This window comes from Malurus melanocephalus, unplaced genomic scaffold (genome assembly GCF_030028575.1).
Source record: "Malurus melanocephalus ecotype Western Australia unplaced genomic scaffold, MMel_1.1 scaffold_48, whole genome shotgun sequence".
NCBI classification, from domain to species: Eukaryota; Metazoa; Chordata; class Aves; order Passeriformes; family Maluridae; genus Malurus; species Malurus melanocephalus.
Window position 1 is genome coordinate 1,292,360 of NW_026623280.1, and position 18,071 is coordinate 1,310,430.

Here is an 18,071-nt window from a genome sequence, read left to right on the forward strand (position 1 = left end):
ACTTCAAAGTCTCTGCTAAGCTGTAAGAGGTGCTCACCATCATTTTGGATGTTCCCTCTCTCCTCCCTGTACGAGGCAGTTGGCAGGAGACCCAAAAGCTGTCCCTCTCTCTGCTGGCTGGGCCGGGGAGTGGCCGTGTCCCACACTGASGACATGCTGCCAGCCTGCTTTCAGGAGCTGCTTAGGCAGAGAGCAGAGAAAGAGCTTCACTCTAGGCATTGTTCCTGGAACACTGATCAACACAACCACTCTGAGTGTAAAATGTTTAATCGTGGACACAAGTCAGGTTATTTCACCTCAGTATGAGAGGACGGGCCCCCATATGGATTATTTCCAAATTAAGGACAGTCATTTATGCCAGCTTTGGAACGATAGCTGTGGATGTGAACGCTACTGACTGAATTTCAAAGGGACATCTCTGTCCCTCTTCTGAGAGCACCAAAGACAGACAGAAATGAGTTTTTTGGGGGATGGTGAGGATGGAGGATTCTACAGCTGACAGCCAATGCCTGGTATTTATCCAATAACTAAAGGGTCCATGTACATTTTTGGATTAGAATCTAAGAGTCTATCAACTCAAGCAAATGTACCAGCTCAGCTGGAAATCTTGAGTATTGTATTTTGTCATAGACTTCTCATGGGCAGGATTTAATCCATGGGAAAATGCCTCMGTCTGTGATCAGCAGTGTCAGAGATATCCTCTGAGCCCAGAAGAGGCAGATGGGATACCCGGGTGGTACCAAGGCAAGTCCTGCCTCCCATTCCCACAGAGTACATAGGAACTTGCTCCTATTACCTCAACCCAAGTGACAGGATCCTTGTCTACCACTGGGCCAGATTTGGGTGTGGGAAGTCAGACACAGAGAGAGAGCATTCCTCCTCTCACTCTGAAAAAGCTAGATCAGCATTGAATCCAAACATGTGCACATCTGTGTAAAGCCCTTCTCTCTCACACCTCACTTCTCATGTTGGGKGCACTCTCCACTGGAGGTAAAGATGACACCTTTTTTGTGATTCTTTTTTCTTTGCAGTATTTCAAAGTCTTGTCATCCTGCCCAGTACCTAAGAGACTACAATTTCTGACGCTGCATAGGATATAATGAAATTTATAGTTACCGTTTTTGAACTAAACTTATTTACCTTCTATTTCTAGAAGGCAGCAAGATCATAAAAAAAATCTCTCATGAGCCTCTGGCTTCTTTTAGAAAACTGGTTATGTTTGTGGTGAACTGAAGCATCACATTAGGTATGAAACAARGTAAAAGCAGATGGTCCATATTCAGAGCTCAAACTGTTGTCTTTCAGTAACATGACTAAGAACACAAGAATTTCTCAACTACATTTCTCTGCTTCATAGAAGATCTGAGTGAGCTATTTGCTACTAAAATGCCGCTTCAGAAGAGATAATATTTTCTAGTATTTATAAAATGCATTTAGCTTCTGCAGTTGACATGAGACAAAACTATCTTACCAACTGCTGGCTGTTTAGCATGTAAATTAGCTGGTTTACTAGAATTGAATTTATATGCGAAACTTTATACAAAATCCTCTTGTTTCTCTAACCCACTAATAAGATCAGGAGAACAACACAAAACATAGATTAAGTCTGTCTTTCAGATATAGACTCGAACTTGTTGGCATAGGGTACAATAATATTCCTTATAACAGAGTCCAAAGTCATGCAAAAAACAGAGAGCACTTTTTATGGAATGCCAGGGCTCTTTGTGAGCTCTCAAGGTATAATTTACCTCCAAACTTTTAAATAATTCTATGTAAATCTGTGTTTTTATTGTGTCAATAATTTACATGGAAAGGTGAGCCCTTGCCTAACATAAATTCCTGTGGAAGCTATCTATAATTTCTATTACAAGCATGCTTGTGCACTCTACATTGCTYGTACTTAGCAATAGAGGTATTTGTGAACGAAGGATTTCTTTAATGTTTTTCTATTCAGTAAAAGAATGCACAGGGGTCAAAGCAGGATTGATTTGAAGGAGTTAGATTTTAAAATCCCTTTAAAAATCAGGACAAAGGATACCACACTATTAAAATAAAATGCTTAAAAATGAAAAGTATTATGCATGCTACACAGTAGAAGATCAGATTTTTATTAATGCAAGTTTTAAATGCTGATTAATCCTCTTGAGAATCAGTTTCCCAAAGCTTTGGCCTGCATTCAAGTCTTTTTCAAAGGGGCACATCACTTCCATTATTCTGAATATTAATTGAACAACATTATAACTAAGGATACAAAGCAAGATTTAAAACATGATTACAGCTGTCATTGCTTACATCTAAATAAGTCGTTGGAAATTGAAGCTCAGGGAAAAAAAAATTAAAAAAAAATAAAAAAAATAACCCCCCCTCCTGCCATAAATCTCTCTTGTGAGGATGGTGGAGCTGCTGCCTCCCACGGCCCCCCCGTGCCTGGGCAGGATGGATGTTCTGTGCGCTGTGYGCTGACGGCTCAGCTGCCGGCTCGCGCTTCATGTGCTCCCACCACCTCCTCCCCCCCACCTTGCAAACCCTGGGTGTGTTTTGTCCTGCAAAATAATAAACATCCCAGAAAAACACCATCGTTTTCAGATGTTARCGGGAAGAGGGATGATAACTGTTCAAAAGACTGGGGCTGCCCGTATCCTCGTTAATTTCCAGAAAGGGTTTGTTTTATTTGTTTGGCATAATTCATTTTCTGACCCAGCTTCAGCGCATGCCTCTGCACAAGCATTCATGTGCTTAGCACTAAGCACGTGCTTAAGTGCATTCCTGAACTGGGCCAAAAGGTACCTCCTTTGACATTTTAGACCATAGCTGCTGTTCTTGGAAAGATGCCTTTTTTGGTGAAAACTAATGTGGGGTTACAGTAACCATCTAATTCTGATTAGACAAATGGCATTATGGTAGAAGTATTAAAAATTCATAGCCCTATTTACTAAGTTTATTTGTTGGCCATAAAAAGCTGAATCTTACATAACATAAAAAGCATCCAGTCCTAATGATGAAAAAGATATAAAAAGATAATGGTGCAATCATAACATGTCTCTGAGAGTTTGTACATCTCAGTTGCAGTTTGGCACATCACATAATTGTGTTGTGCCAAACTGGCACCAAACCACAATATGTTAGTGAAAAGGGCCTGCARTTTAAGAGGAAAATCTAGAAGTGTTAACTATACACTGTCTAATTATGCAACCTTACTGTCCCAGAATGTGATTTCTGAAACCATTTCTGACATATGGGAAGAGGGTAGAACAGCTGGTCATTAAGGTTTTCTCAAGACTATTTAGTAACACACTTGAATGTAATTAAAGTGCTACATTAAATACTGCACTTGTGTACAATGTATTTTTAATCTTTATGGCATGCTGTAAAAGTAAATAAATGCAAAGTGTTAACGTTTCTCCCCTTCATCTCCTAAATTGTTAAGATATAATGACAGTCCCAAACTGTGCCGTGTGCAGTACCTGAAGGATACTCTGGTGCTCCGTGAGCATCCCATGCTGCAGGTAGGAAGCAAAACCAAGCTGAATTGTGCAAGATGGATATAAGTTTATTTGGTTTCRTTTGCCTGAGTTGAGCCATGCTGACTTACCTGGACGTATTTCAACAGGCCATGTTGCAATGATCCCTTTATTGGAAGGCTTCCTTTGGAACCAGTCAAGGTGATGTAAAGCAACTTTGACCCGTGCTGGATCTAACGCAAGAAGCAAAAGTCTGGATACAAAATGCGCAAACATCTTTGCAGCAAACTTCACTCCAGGGTGTCCCAGTGGGCCTTCTACCCTGAAATAGAGAGTCAAAATTCAACTTCATACAGATGCAGATTACAGATAGSTTAGATTGCAGAACTATGTTTATACTCCACAATTCTTATGGTGATAGAAGCATCTAGAAAATCAGGACAGTTAAACATCGTGCAGGATCAGGGCCCAGTTATTTATGCTTCCCCTTCCTTTATTGGCTGCCTATGACCTGTATTTTCATTTCTACAGAAAACAGTCAGGGGATCTGTAGAAACCTAGGCCACCATAAACGAACTTTCTTGAATCAGCCAAAACCTGTGTAACAATTCATATTCTGAAAAATTGCCTTGAGATTGGGGCCTGWACTCCATTAATAAAGCTTGGGGATTTTGTGGTCCTAAAACCATGGAGATGTTGTAGCATTGTGCATAAGGCATATTTTTGAGGCACATTTTTGATTTGATGCAAAAATGGGTAAGAAAAAAAGAAGTTTTAACATACTTAGTTTAGCGTAAAGTCTTTCTCTGCATTAGGCTTGTGCTTCCTAATAATGATGCTTGTTTTACATTCTCTAATAATTCTTTTGCTTTGAAAAGAGAAGGCCGAAGTTTATTGAAAAGTTGAAACTGTTCTTGACTTATCATAAATTCCAGTAAATACATGTTTTAATTGACTATTTACTGAATGTGATCAAGAGTTATTGTCAGCTTCTTCAGTTCCTTGGAAGACATTTTCTCATGAATTCAGCACTTTCTAAAAAGCACTTTGTTCTGCACTATGGTGTTTTCCTTTGAGCACGAAGGATAGCTTTACATAGCATTTTCCAACACCAAATCCAAAAGGGAGGATAGAGGAGAAGCTTGTAAGRAGACAGGTTTAACAAAGCACTCAGGCTGTAGCTTTCAAGGCAATGAACTGGCAGTCTTCAGGAAATGAAAACCATGGAGCTGGAAACAAACGTGTGCCACGTTCACATGAGCTATCTGGTGACAATGATGAGTTCTGCCTGTATGCACATGTGATGAACTCAAGCTTTATTTCACTTTTCAAAGGTAGGCATAAGTTTTTATTTTCTCTGTAATGTAATATTGGGATTTGATTTGTGAATGGTTGTTCTTCGCAAATGAGCAAAGGACAATGGCATGCTGTGCTGGATGTTTTGCTGGGCATTTTCTAAATAAACCAGAATACTTCTGTTCAAATAAATGACACTTTTTCTCTCTGTTAATGATGCATCTGCAGCAATTCTTTTTTAAAAAGGAGTGGTGGCACAAGCAGCTGATCATCCAGCCTTCCTTATGCTCTTCATGGATGGATTTTGCATCACATTGCAACCTGCAGCTGGTGTGTGCTATCAAAACCAAGAAACACCAACCAATGTAGAGAAACCATGAAGGCAGGAGACACAACTTTCCGATGGCAAGTTAATTCATTTTCACAAGAGATAAGAATCACTATAGATCTCACCACGTTCAGTGTTAATTGCAAAACTCATCTCTCTGACTTAACTTTGCCTCATTAATTTCTTCACACACAGTTGCCAGGTACAACCACATCTAAGCACAAACACAAGCAACCAAAAACATGCTAATCAAGCTTCTTTTCTTACAGGCTTAAAAAAAAAAGAAAAACTAAAAGCACTGACATATTTTGGCATATTTTGGAAGAGATACTGTGCTGGTAGAGGCTATGCAAATGCTACAAGAAGAAAATGTAACTTCTTCTGAAAAACATCTACGAAACACACTGTCACCTCCATTCCTCAGAAGAGTAAATTCCATCAGGGTTAACCCCAAGCTGGTCACTTKTAGTTTTCTACTCTTAGAGGCCAATATTGTGAAATAAGGTAGACATAATTTCTTTCAAACCATACCARATGGCCTTTAATCCTTTCCTAAAGCACTCAAAGACATGTAGCCGCCATTGATCTGGACTGGGCATGGTTATTGCCAGAAAGAGTTCATTTCCCTTCTACTCAAATAATATTCATCCCAAAAAGGTTGCAGGTCATGAACTGGTTATGCAAGGAAGCTGCGGGGAGAAATTTTGTTCGTGGTTCTTGTGTGTTGCTGAGTGTAAAGGGAACTGAGTGTCTCTGCAAGAGGAGAACATTTCCTGGGTGATTCACTTGAGTCAATCCCTCACTGGACTACRGGAAAGATTGTGTGGARCCACATGAGAAGATGTAAATTGAWGGTGACCAGARTGCATGCAYRCAACCTGCTCATTTATGCAAATGAYACTATTCTTTWTTKTTTTCCCYACAGTACTGTTGATTTAACCCTGTGTAGTCTTATCATGAGCACTGAAATGTCCAAATGGTATCAATAATGTCATTACAGAGCAGTTTGTGTGTATAAGTGAGGTCTCCCCACTAATTTATCTGAAAAATATCTGCATCTGCTGTGCACAGACCTGAGCACCCGACAGTCAAACCTCCGGCTTGATTCCACTTAGCTGCACCCAAAATTAGATACTAGAAAAAAAACCCCATCTCTTAGACAATTAACCTCAATCCAGGCATTTCTGGTGAATGGGCTTGAACTGTCCTTTCACAGAGTGCGAGGAACCCACCGGCACAGCGCTTCATTGTCCGGGCTGACTAAGAGAACCATGTGGAAAGCAAAGATCAGGTGCCAGCTCACAGCTGCCCCTCACTGCCCAGCTGGCCCAGCTTGCCCTTCTCCTCGTGGCCCAGGGTGGCAGTGAGGTCAGCCCCTTTGCAAAGGGCTGATTTTGTGGGGGGTTAGCTCCAAAATTAGCCATAGGAGTGATTATTGTTAGATGCTTGCTCTAGGTTTAATGCATGCAGTCTTGAGCTGAACCACTTGTTGAGTGATGAGCACCGACTTGAATAATCCTTCAATCACCTGAATTCCTTGCTTATTTTCATTTTGTCTTTGAGAGGGAACTCCATATCAAAGAATTTCTCTTCTACTGATGTGTCTTCTCCTGCCACCAAAGAAATTACAGGTTTTGTTTCTTTGATTTAATTTATCACACTCCATTTCCCTTTCTAGTAATAATTTCTAATTATTTCRGCCTACTGACTCAGATATTAAATTGAGTCAAGACAAATACACATAATCTATTGATTTAAATAATATCCACTCATCAACTCTGCAGTTTCCATGTGAGAAGTTCTTCCCTCAGAAAAAAATGAAGCACTCCTACTACTGTGAGTGGCAAACAGATACAGCTCAGTTTCTGAACCTTCCCACAAGGATTTCTCTGAGCAGCAGTCCTGCACAGCCTGGCTTTGTTGTCCACCATGCTGGAGTAAATGTGGCTAAGTAAACAGAATACCCAGAATTTACCCATAGCTCTACATTTATTGGCCAGGGCTAAAAAGCAATGTATACCCGAGAMTGTGAAAATTAAACCACAAAGATGAGTTTTACCCAGATGAAAAATGTCTTTGACACCAATGGATGCACATGAAAACCACACATCTAGATGGGGAGGATTTTTGTGTTTCAGTGGTAAGGCTCCTTTTAAATTAATTTTTCTAAATTTATTTCTGCAGTAGGGCRACATGGAAGGAAGAACTGTCAGAATGTAGTAAAGTAGGTAAAAAAAAAAATGTCATGAGCATTGAAAGGAAGCCTTCAGCAATTTTCACCTCTAATGTTGGGACCTCTACAGGACACCACAACTCAGGAGCAGGACACCAACACCTCCAGACCCTGCCCTGCTAATGTTTCCTGACATTTGGTATCTTCCAGAGGGCCAGGACCACTGTTTAAAGCTCCATTCATTGAAGTAAAAAATGCTCAAGAAGAATTTAAAAAAAATTCAAAACTAAAAGAACTGATAGYAATGCACAAATCCTGAGAAACAGCCCTAATACATGAAACAGCCCTAATATTTCTCTCTTCGGGAACCTAAAAGTTTTTAAAAGAGGAATCTCTGATTATCAGTCAACAAATTTTTGCAGTTTTTTTTTTTAATCAAAAAAGAGAGCTTTTGTGGGAAATGCGGAGTTTTAACCAAGGATTTCCTGAATTTTCCAAACTTCAGCTTCTGAGAAATTACAGAATTTTCTTTTTTTCCTTTTCAGATAAAAATAATTTTCTGACCAGTATAATAATGCAGAATTGTCAGGACAGTTCACAGCCAGCAGATGTGTCTCCAGAAGACCATCCATGCCACGGGACTATTTACACCTGATCAGTCATGAGATAAGATAAGGCCTGTGCTGGACAAAGTCTTGAGGTTACATGTCCCTGCCATGCTTTCCACAGTTTGTCATTAACCAGCTATTGCAAGATGTTTGTTAAGTACCTTCATCCTGTCTCCAGCTCAGCACTGTCTCTCTCCCTTAATAACCAGGCTAAATCAGCAGGAATAATTAGGGAATCAGACACTACTTAGTGTCAGTACAGGGAGCCAAATAACTTCTCTATCTTTCCCTATTCCATAAGGTCACCCCCCCTCCTTGTGAAGCTCAGAATCTTCCTTAGAGGAAGGCACAATATGCTAACTCATAGTGATAAGATTTTTAGATCGGGCAATTCTTATATTTTGCAATTGGTTTCAGGCAAGACAACCTACAAATTGTGTTTTCTTTCTCCTCWTTCTAGCAAATTGTCACTCCTCCAGCACATACTGGCTCATTTTTCCTGAAAACCCAAGGGAATGAAACACCCATGCCAATTCCACATGATGTAAGTAGCTAGCCCCCCAAGGATCTCTTGAAAAGGCAAGCACTAGGATTGTATTCTGAATACTTCCTTAGCTAAAATTACCACGATTCATGCTCGGGAATTCTCTAGAGACAGATGTACTGTCATGCTTGGATAGTAAAATAGAGATATCACACTTCACAGGAAATTAAAAAAAAAGGAGTATTCAAAGTTTATCCCTGCCAAATAATTTTAAAATCTGATTTTTTTGCATCAAAGTGCTTCCTAGAAAGACGCAATAACGTGGCCAGAAGAACTCTGTGACGCGTGTGTAAGCACAGAGCGAGATTCTCACTCACAATCTTAGGTTCTCATAACAACACGGGCACTAGACTTGAAGTACACATCTCTTAATATACTCTATTACCTCATTGTCATTTACTTGTTGGTAATGAATGCGTGTGTTAACAGAACAGCATGCTGATGCATTTTTTCTGCCATTGTATGTAACATATTTTCTAATTCTTCTGCTCTATTCAGCATTTGACCCTAACGATAGGGGATTATGGTATTAACTCTCTACACAGCACACATTCTTTACAGACTTTCACTAAATACTGTAAGCCTGCTGCAGAGCGGAATAAAAGTGAAAGCATACCGTCTGGTCTTAAGCTGTGCACACAGAGGGTCGTGATCCAATTGGAAGGGAAGCAGAATTTTAAAAAGAAAGAGGTTTGACAAAATTTTAATCCTTGTCATTTTCATTTCTCTTACCCTGTGGATTTGGGTGATTTTATTTACACTGTCAGCTTGAGCCTAGGGATTGAAAATCAGGCTTTTATGGAGATTATTAAAAGTACATACAGTACACTAAAGGCTGGACCGCTGCTATATGCATCTAAAAATATGAATGTGGGTGCTCTATATTATACATTTAAGGAAATAAGTGCCATCCTCTCTGCAAGGCTGGACTTAGCAGTTAGGGTCATTGTCATTATGCTGAAATGCATGTTTTAACAAGGGTATTTATGGGTAGTTTCAGAGAGCTGAAGAACTGAGAGGTGCCTTCAGGTGCCTTTTAAAGGAACAAGGTGGCAGCATTTTAGGAGCAGCTGGGGAAGCTGTCCATGTTGGAGGGGCACCTGGACACTGGAAAAACCGCTCCAAGAAGAGCTGCTGCTCTCCCCACACRGCAGCCAGAGAAACAAATGTCTCACCACAGTTGACTTTCTCCTGAAAGTCTTCTGCTGAGGCTGGCCACAGTCCCACCCTGTTGGAGAGCTCCCAAGCCAGTGTCCAGGCATGTAGGAGATAGCCTGGGTCAGAGATGCAGCTTGGATGTGCAGCCATGTGAGTGTCCATTGTGAGGATGCATCCTCTTCCAGATTTCCTGAGGAGCAYCCATTGTTAGACCTCTGTGTTCAGCTGCCCACGCTGGGGCCAGGGAAAGATGGCAGCGAGAGATGAGCCATGCCACCTTCCCAGCAGCCCAGACTATTTCCTCATGCAGTCTAGGCACGGATACAGTGTTGTAGGAGCTGCTTCCACACCCTTGGAGATTTCTGGCCCCTTGAGCAGGGCGCATCTTACTTCCTTCATTCCAAATGCATGATTTGGCTGTACCGGCTGAAAAAGAGCTCCAAAGAGGCATGGAAATACAAGAAAATACAATGAGGTTGTGGTGCCATGCTACAGCCATCCATGAGCCCCCAAAGTGGCTCAATTTCTCAGCTTCTGCCTGTGGTAGCGCCGGGTGTGTCACTGGGGAAATGTAACAACGCTCAGTAACTGTGTGATGATTTCAGCAGGGCAGGGACACAGCCCCTCGTCCTTCAAACACTTCACACACACCCCTTCACTCCTCAGCCACGGATAGTCGTGCTAAAATTGCAGGATTGAAGCCACAGTCACTCGTATTTCACACAGACCTTGTTAATAAGGTTATTAAAACAATCCTGCTTGGACTCTGGGAAATGGGAAGATAGCTTTTCCAGGGTTTTTCTGCTCAGGGAATCCAAATATGTTGTTTTTCCATCCAAGGAAACGGTTTGCTTGAAATCAAGATACGTGACTCTCCCTGTCCTTACAGCTCTGTAACCTTGGCTGTCTGAGGCATGTAAAATAGGGGTTTATTGTGCTAAGGAATGAAATGGGCAGAGGCGCTTGCACAACTTGGCCATCTCACAATTGAAAATGGAGTTAAGCTGGCTCCACCTAACCAGAGTGCCAGCAGCACGGCATTTGTGAGATGTGCTGCTTCCATACCTCCCTCAGCCAATTTTCAACACTCTTAGGGTGCCTCCTGATAACAGGGCCAGAAACAAAGCYCACAGAGGACAATGGGGATCTGTCCTTCAATGTAAGTGGCAGGTGGATCAGGCCCACTTGGAAAATTTTGGCTGCTATTCTGAGTGGTTCGCAGTGTGCCAGGGTCCCACTAAGACGTCCAAATTGGCATCTCATAAAAATCAAATTGGCATCTCATAGAAATCCAGGCTAAAAAATGACAGCCTTGGGTTGGAAGTCTGACTGGGGCCTCATCCTGCAGAGGTGTTCAATGCCCTCAGCTCCCACTGGATTCACCATCAGCTGAGCAGGCTCAGCACTTCTCAGGATTGCTTGTGCTCCGCAGGATTGGGCTTATTGTCCTTAATACTATCTCATTCTGGTTATTCCCTATTGCCCAAGGATAATCCCAGGGCATTATTCCCATTATGCCACTTGCCATTCCCATTATAGTCTTTAACAATGTTTTAAACCTATCCTTCATTTTTAATTTCCTTAGAAAAATATCTGTATTTTAGTAGTATGCATTTATGTAGTCTTAAAAAAATGTGGTTTTATTCTACATATGGCATTATTGTGTAGCTTCACTATTTTATGAGTCTAGTAGATGAAAACAACTCTGAATACAAGGGAAATCCATATGTCTAAATATTTTTAGCATGAACACTGTTACCTGTTGCCAGCCATAAAAGTATAATTAAACAGCACATATTAAAACAGCACACCACAGGAATTCTTGCTGCTTACCTGTCTGTTTCATGCAAGGGGAGAATTTTTTTACTATCTTTAGCCCAGGAAGGAAGGAAGAAGCCATCACAACCATTTTATGTCTTTAGCATGTGCAAGTTACAAAGCAGAGTAAGGGGATCTCTCAGGTCACTGTAGTTTTGATGCATCTTTCTCCTTGATTAATTGCTAAGCTCTGCCCAAGGGTGGCTTCAAAATAATTCATCAGCGAGACATCTCCAGCAGCTCTGTGGTGCTTTCTTGTGTCAGAGCCACCTGGTGCAGCACTTGGMCCTGCACGTGAGAGTTGTCACAAGAGGGGCTGGCCTTCCTCCTGCCTGCCCATTTCCAAAATCCCCTTTTTGTCCCCTTTTAAAGCACTGTCTCCTTAGGTGGTCAGGAGCTGTGAGTGCTCCACCAAGCTCTGCTTTAGGGCCARTTGTGATTTCCACCCGAACCCCAAGCCAGCAGCAGTGCCTGACCTACATCAACCCCGACAGTGTTCCCTTGAAATAGAGCTGCTTTCCTTTCTCCCTGACCCAGTTTACATCAGTACACTTCGGATCTGCASTAGCCAAATTTTGGAAAGCCTGGACCTGGCCCAGTAGAGGGCCAAGCCTAATGTGAGGCAGTAGAGAAGCAATGCTCTAGCCTGTTTTCCAGCCTGCTTTCTGACTTCTGGCTCCCAAGGGACCACCCTGCACACGCTGCCCACCGGCCCCTCCATCCAACCTGAGGTCACTGAGGAAACCAAGGCAGCAGCAGCTCCTCTGGGAGCAGGATGCTTTTTTCAGTGATGTCTTTGTCATTGGCCACTTTGACACATTGTGAGAGACAAAACATTTCAGATTGATTTAAAATTGATGTTTGGAGGTTCTTTTTTTTTTTAAAAAAAAAAAAAAAAAAGAAGAAGGGATGTAGGAAATAAGGATGGRAGGGGTCAGCTGGACCAGCAAGTGCAGACTTTCACAGATGGTTAGCCTGGAGAGTCCACAGGCATTCTGTCCAATGTGTCCCTGCACACCACTGGCCCCGGGAGCCTGTAACAAACTTTGCACTTCATCATAAAGCAGCTGCAAATTTAATGAGCCCCAGGAAGCAAAAAGGCAAAATGCAATGCATTGTCAATAGCCAAAATCCTTGCAATAGAAAGGAAATGTGAGGTGAAATCTCCTGCAAATCCTAAGAAACTAAAACCGGCGAAGACAATCCCCTCTTCTGCAGCAGTTCCTGACAATCTGATCAACAGGGAAATTCCTTCCTCACCTCAGATCTGCTGATCACTTCAAACTGGAGCTTATGAGTGAGATACGTGCAGAGATTAGGGGCTCTAGCCTACCTCCTGCTCTTTCATGGTTCAGAGGTGAAAAAGAGACCAGCCTAGAAGTCTAGCAATGCACAATCGAAAAGTAAAAATGACCCTTCCTGACCTCCGCAGGCCGCAAACAAAAGTCCTGAAGCATGTGATTAATAGAATAAAGCAATGGTGCAAATAAACAACCAAGTCTCTTTTCAAACTCAGCTGCTGACACCTAAACATCAGATACCAACTGATCCACATCACAAGCCTCATTTTCTGTCCCTAAGAATTCTGTGATACAATCATTTTCATTAATGTACCCAACTGCAGCCCAAAATAATGAATTTCTCTGTCCCCAGTACCAGAATATCACTTCTTGGATGGAGAGATGGAAACATCTCTCTAAAATTCCAGTCTAAATGTATTAATAATCAGCTTGCATCCACTTGATCCCATACCAATATTATTATTCTGTCTCTGAAGTTTACCTCCCAAATTTCTTTGTGAAAACTCCTTTCCCTCATAGTTTTACTGCATTAAGCAATTAAAGTGTTCAGTCTTTCCATATAAAGTAAAGCAAAGGTTTAGTACAGATTACCTTGAAAAGTTCCAACAATTTAGCATTGTCTTATTACTAATTTTTGGTCCATTATGACATGAACATATTGGTTTGAAGCATATACAGATTTCTAATGGTTTTAAAACACATTTTCCTCTCTTGGCCACAAAGAAAACAGACTGGATGAAAGCTTAAGAATTGATGGAGACATTACTTTTCCCAGTTCCAAACAGAAACCAAAACTTACTGAAAAGGAATGGAATGAAAGAGAACAGAAAACAAAACCTTGGCAAATAAGTCAAAAAGTGGAACCTGGATGCACTGGTAATTTTGAGTCCCAGAATTCTGAATGAAGTATGTGGAAGATTACAGGAAAATAGATGGAGGAAATATTTTTAAACAATTTAGAGTATTTCTAAACTTCACATAAATTACACCCATTTCATCTTCTTAGCCCTATTTTTAAGTTCATGTTCCTTGAGTGGTTTTTTTCCATTTTCATTTAAGAATTCTGAGGCCCCAGCTGCTGTCAACAAATGGAGTTGATTCAGATTGTATGGGATGCAACTGCTCATATTTTCTTGGTTTTTAAGCCCATATTCCCTGATCCTTCCCTCCTCTTTCCATCTCCTCAGTTTAGGGCCTATATTCTCATAACCTATGTTTCTTTCTGTAGTCATCTCTGTGAATAAAATAACTTACAGAGTTTCCCAGCGTTTCTTGCTTCTATTCAGGATCATCTCACTAGTAATAGGGAAACCATCCTAGTGCTCTTCCSTGTTCCCTGCTCCTTCCATCTGGTCACCACACGGCTCTCACATCTTCAAGTGCTGCAACTTGAAGAATGGACTAAAACAAAATAATGACTCCATTACATGACATATCTCCTGCTCGTAAATTTCAAAGCCAGATGAGACCATTATCACCTGCTCTTATCTCCAGCACAACACAGGACTTCCTGAGAGAGATTCCTCACTTCAGGATAGGAAACAGCAGCCCTGACTCATAGCTCTGGCCCAATGTAATGATGGCTGCCTCCCAAGAAATAAAATGAGCAATCCTGTTTCATGTTCTGTTGCAGGAGACTTTTGATCRCTTGCTGCAGAAAATAAATGGATATCAATTTTAGGATAAGAAAATTCCAGACAGATTCTCATTGCTCTCAGAAGTTTTTTTCATACCAACACTAAAAAACGGCATTCTGGAGAAAATTATTGTTATTTTTGCCAAAATTGCATGCTTAAAAAGCACATTTTGTCTTTAACTCTCAGATTTGATAACAAGAACATATATATTTTACCTCAACATCATAAAATCATAGCCACTGACATTTGCTGTCCTCTCATGACAGCACAGCACTGGATGTTTCCTTGGAGCGGAGAAGCAACTGCCCTGTTGTTGAAAATGTCACATTCAGGGTGCAATACAGCATTCAGCACAAGGTTAAATGTAACTCCTACTTTATCACTTCTCCCAACAACTGCCTTTGGGAATTCCTCCACCAGCCTCAAATGGATAATATCACAGGTAGAAATTACCACGTTCTGCTTGTAGAAAACTGCACCCTTATGTAAGATACTTCTCAGAAACTTCGCATTCAAGTACCAGCCTGCCACATCTGAGCTTTACCTACAGATCTTTTTTATCACTGTGGGGGCAGAGATCATGCTTTTCTCTGACCAGGTTACAAGGAGCTGCTCTGCCTCTGTGTGCCTGGGCATGAGCATCCCTGTGTGTGTGTGTGCAGTGCAGCGGGGGAAGGAGCAGCTGGATCCACCAGCAGCCGTGCAGGCGTGCAAATYGAGCGAGTGTTTGGTCCGGAGGCCATTCCCAGCCCCGTCCTCCCAGCAGCAGTTGGCTTGCTCCTGGTGGAGAGAGAGCATATGCTCTGCTCCACACACCCTGTCCTGTGATTTTATTGCCCCAATTACTCTGCYTACAGTGGCGAGGACAGGTCCTCAAAGAGGTATTTCTTATCTCTTTTTTTGTTGTGGAGGGTCCACAAAAATGTTCAGAAAAAGTGAGTATCAGTACTGCTTTAAATCTCTACYAAAGAGCATATAATGTATTAGCCAGAACAGGGAAGAGCTCTGAACTAGCCAATGGCTAAAATAGTGCAGGGATAACCCCTGGAGAAATAYAAAGTACTCTACAGGTGTTCATGGAAAAATAGAGTATGCACAATACAAGACAATCTTGCACCAAGGGGTCAGGGAACAGGCAAACAAACAGCCCTGTGAGGTTTCAGACAATACCCACAAGTCCATCGTATGTCAATGGCATTCCCTAGTACTTGCACACACTGAGATTATGAATCTTGCCACAGTGAAATGTAATTTTCTGCTGAAAGTAAATTGACACTGATGGGACTAACTTGTGCCTTGCTTTGCCACCCAGAAAATTATTGAACAAAGGCCCTCACTGCTTTAGACAGACAGACAATCCTGTGAGGTGCAGGTGAAGAGCACCTGTCTATCTCTGGGCAGAACTCTCTTCRGGAACCTGGGTTCAGCATTAGTTAATTATTTCTGAACACCAGGCATGCGGGGTGGTTCCCATCCAACCAGATGAGAGCCTCTGCAGCTCCCCGTCATGCTGAAGGGCTGTGCTCCTTCCGGTGCACAGATTGGATGAGGCTGAGGCTTCAGGTCCACATTTCTATTTCCTTTCCTAGCAAGCCCAGCAGAAACAACCCCAGTAAGCTTTGGTGCCTTTCCTCTCTGGAGAGGGGGAATTCTGACCTGGAAACCTGTGCTCACTATCAGTGGCAATTTATCTTACTTTCTCCCTAAGCTGTGTTTGCAGGATCAGTGTCCTGACTCCAGCCCAGTCAGCCCCAGCCTCTGTCTCCCTTCATGTGAATAACCTGAGAGTTCTTTTGCAGATCTCCTTGCTCAGGCCCAATCTCTGCTCTGCAAGTTGGCATGACGGCAGAATACCAAGTAGGAGGTTTTGGCTTGTGTGTAGAATTTGGAGAGCGGTTTTGTAGTAAGTTGCTATACTTTTTGGCTTGCAAGCCCTGGGAGCATATGGCCCATTGCTTGCAAAATGCTGATATTTTAAAATTGGGGGAGGAATAGAGCATGGCACATTTATTTTACTTCTTCAGTGCCACTATTTTTGCCAAAACCTTCCCTGCCACACCATCCTGGATCATGCTGTTCTACCCATCTTTAAAGTGAAACCTCCACTAACTAAAAAGTTGATGCTGTAAGACAGACCCTAATAGGCCTGAGAGAAACAGCCTTCCTCTTCTCAATATCAAATAAGAAATGCTGTCAACTCATTGCTAAAGTGACTGAGCAGACAATGCAGCACGGCTTCTACTCATGCTTGAACTCTTTGCAGCTGGCCTTGCTCATACTTTCAGCAAACATCTCTTCTTTTCCAAGCAATCAAAACTTTATGGACTGTTATTTCCTTCCTCTTGACTTCCCAAGAGCTAACACCAGCACACTCAAGATGCTGCAGACTTATCATTTCCACCTTGAACTAGCGGTTGACCTGAAGAGAGGGATGCCAGAAATGAAATAGAGTTCCTAAGTACAGACAGAAGAACGGTGCTAATCCAAGCACAGCTCMGCTAAACCACTGCAGTAGCTGTCAAAATACATCTGAATTTTTCTTATGCCTTCCCCAAGATAATTACTAACATTGAAAGGCACGACATTTTGGTTTTGGAAGAAGTTAATAAGCCAGTAGATAAAGGTGATCTGCAAGGTATTAATTTACTTGAATTTTGAAAATGTTTTTAGTAAGATCCCTCATAAAATACTGTTAAGGGAAATACATAATCACAGGGCTAGGGATGAAGTCTTTGTTAAGGGTCATAATAAAGAGCTTCCTCTGGGGACAGAAAGAGGGTAATGATMGGGTACCATTATCATCTGTGTTGGGACCAATTTTATTGACTATCCATGTGAATGACTCGAAGAAGATAATGTCAAGGGATTGGGGATACTTGGGTGATGCCATCATAGCTTTCTCGGCTTGACTCTGCAATCTGTCTGTGTGTAAAAGTTACTTGCATAACCCCAGCAGTGCTTTCAGTGATTGGCTTTGGTTAACAATAATTATGGGAGAGTGTGCAGAACTCCAGGTGAATTGGGAAGTATGGAGGCAAGTTAGCTGAGTTAAGAATTACTTGAACAGTGCCTACTAACAGAGCTCTCTAAATCTTTGCATAAACACACACAGTCGCTCACCTGTGGAGTCTTTTAAAAAGAGAAAATGAGGATTCACAGAAGGTAAATTGTGATGGGCCCAGTTCCACCTACCTTAATTACTTCAAACAATTGTTTAACATGCAAAGATCTGTTCATTTCAGTGGATTATGTGCAAGAATGAAAGAGTCATCTCTTATTGTGTGTCACCTCATAGAGCAGAAATTAAAAGCTGAGAAAAAGGGTGAGTATAGTGAAAAATCAAATGTGGAAAACCACAGCACGCTGTAATGACATTATATATATCTTCAGAAAAAAAATCCTTCCTCTATTTTTCTTAGTTTTATTCCATGAAACACAGCTAGGATACATTTAATGTTGGAAATGTCCAGAAAAAATGACTCAATGATCAGAGATACTAAGGGCATGTATTCTCTCATCTTCCCAGAATAATCTCCCTGTCATAGTGACAGAAGCCTTATCCTTAGAGAAGATCTAGCAAGAACTTGACTGAGGAATTCAACATGATGGACAGGGAAAACCATTCAATGAACAGTTAGCATATGCCATATCCTGCAGGAATGCAGCCTTTCTATTATCTGATGGCTCTTGCTGCTGCAGAAATCAAAGATGTCTTGGATGATCAGAGGAAAGAAGAAGAGAAAGATG

The 18,071-nt window shown here is 41.6% G+C and overlaps 1 protein-coding gene across 3 annotated transcripts in view; it reads right to left on the reverse strand.

Annotated features, from left to right (window-relative positions):
* The window catches only part of LOC130573023 (uncharacterized), a 68,279-nt gene that overhangs the window by 7,589 nt on the left and 42,619 nt on the right, over positions 1-18,071 (reverse strand). For all 3 annotated transcript variants that reach the window (XM_057365125.1, XM_057365124.1, XM_057365123.1), the window contains exons 4-5: positions 3,593-3,783; positions 38-177 (exon numbers count right to left, since the gene is read on the reverse strand). In XM_057365125.1, coding sequence (XP_057221108.1) covers positions 38-177; positions 3,593-3,783 — 331 coding nt within the window. The remainder of the gene's footprint in view (positions 1-37; positions 178-3,592; positions 3,784-18,071) is intronic.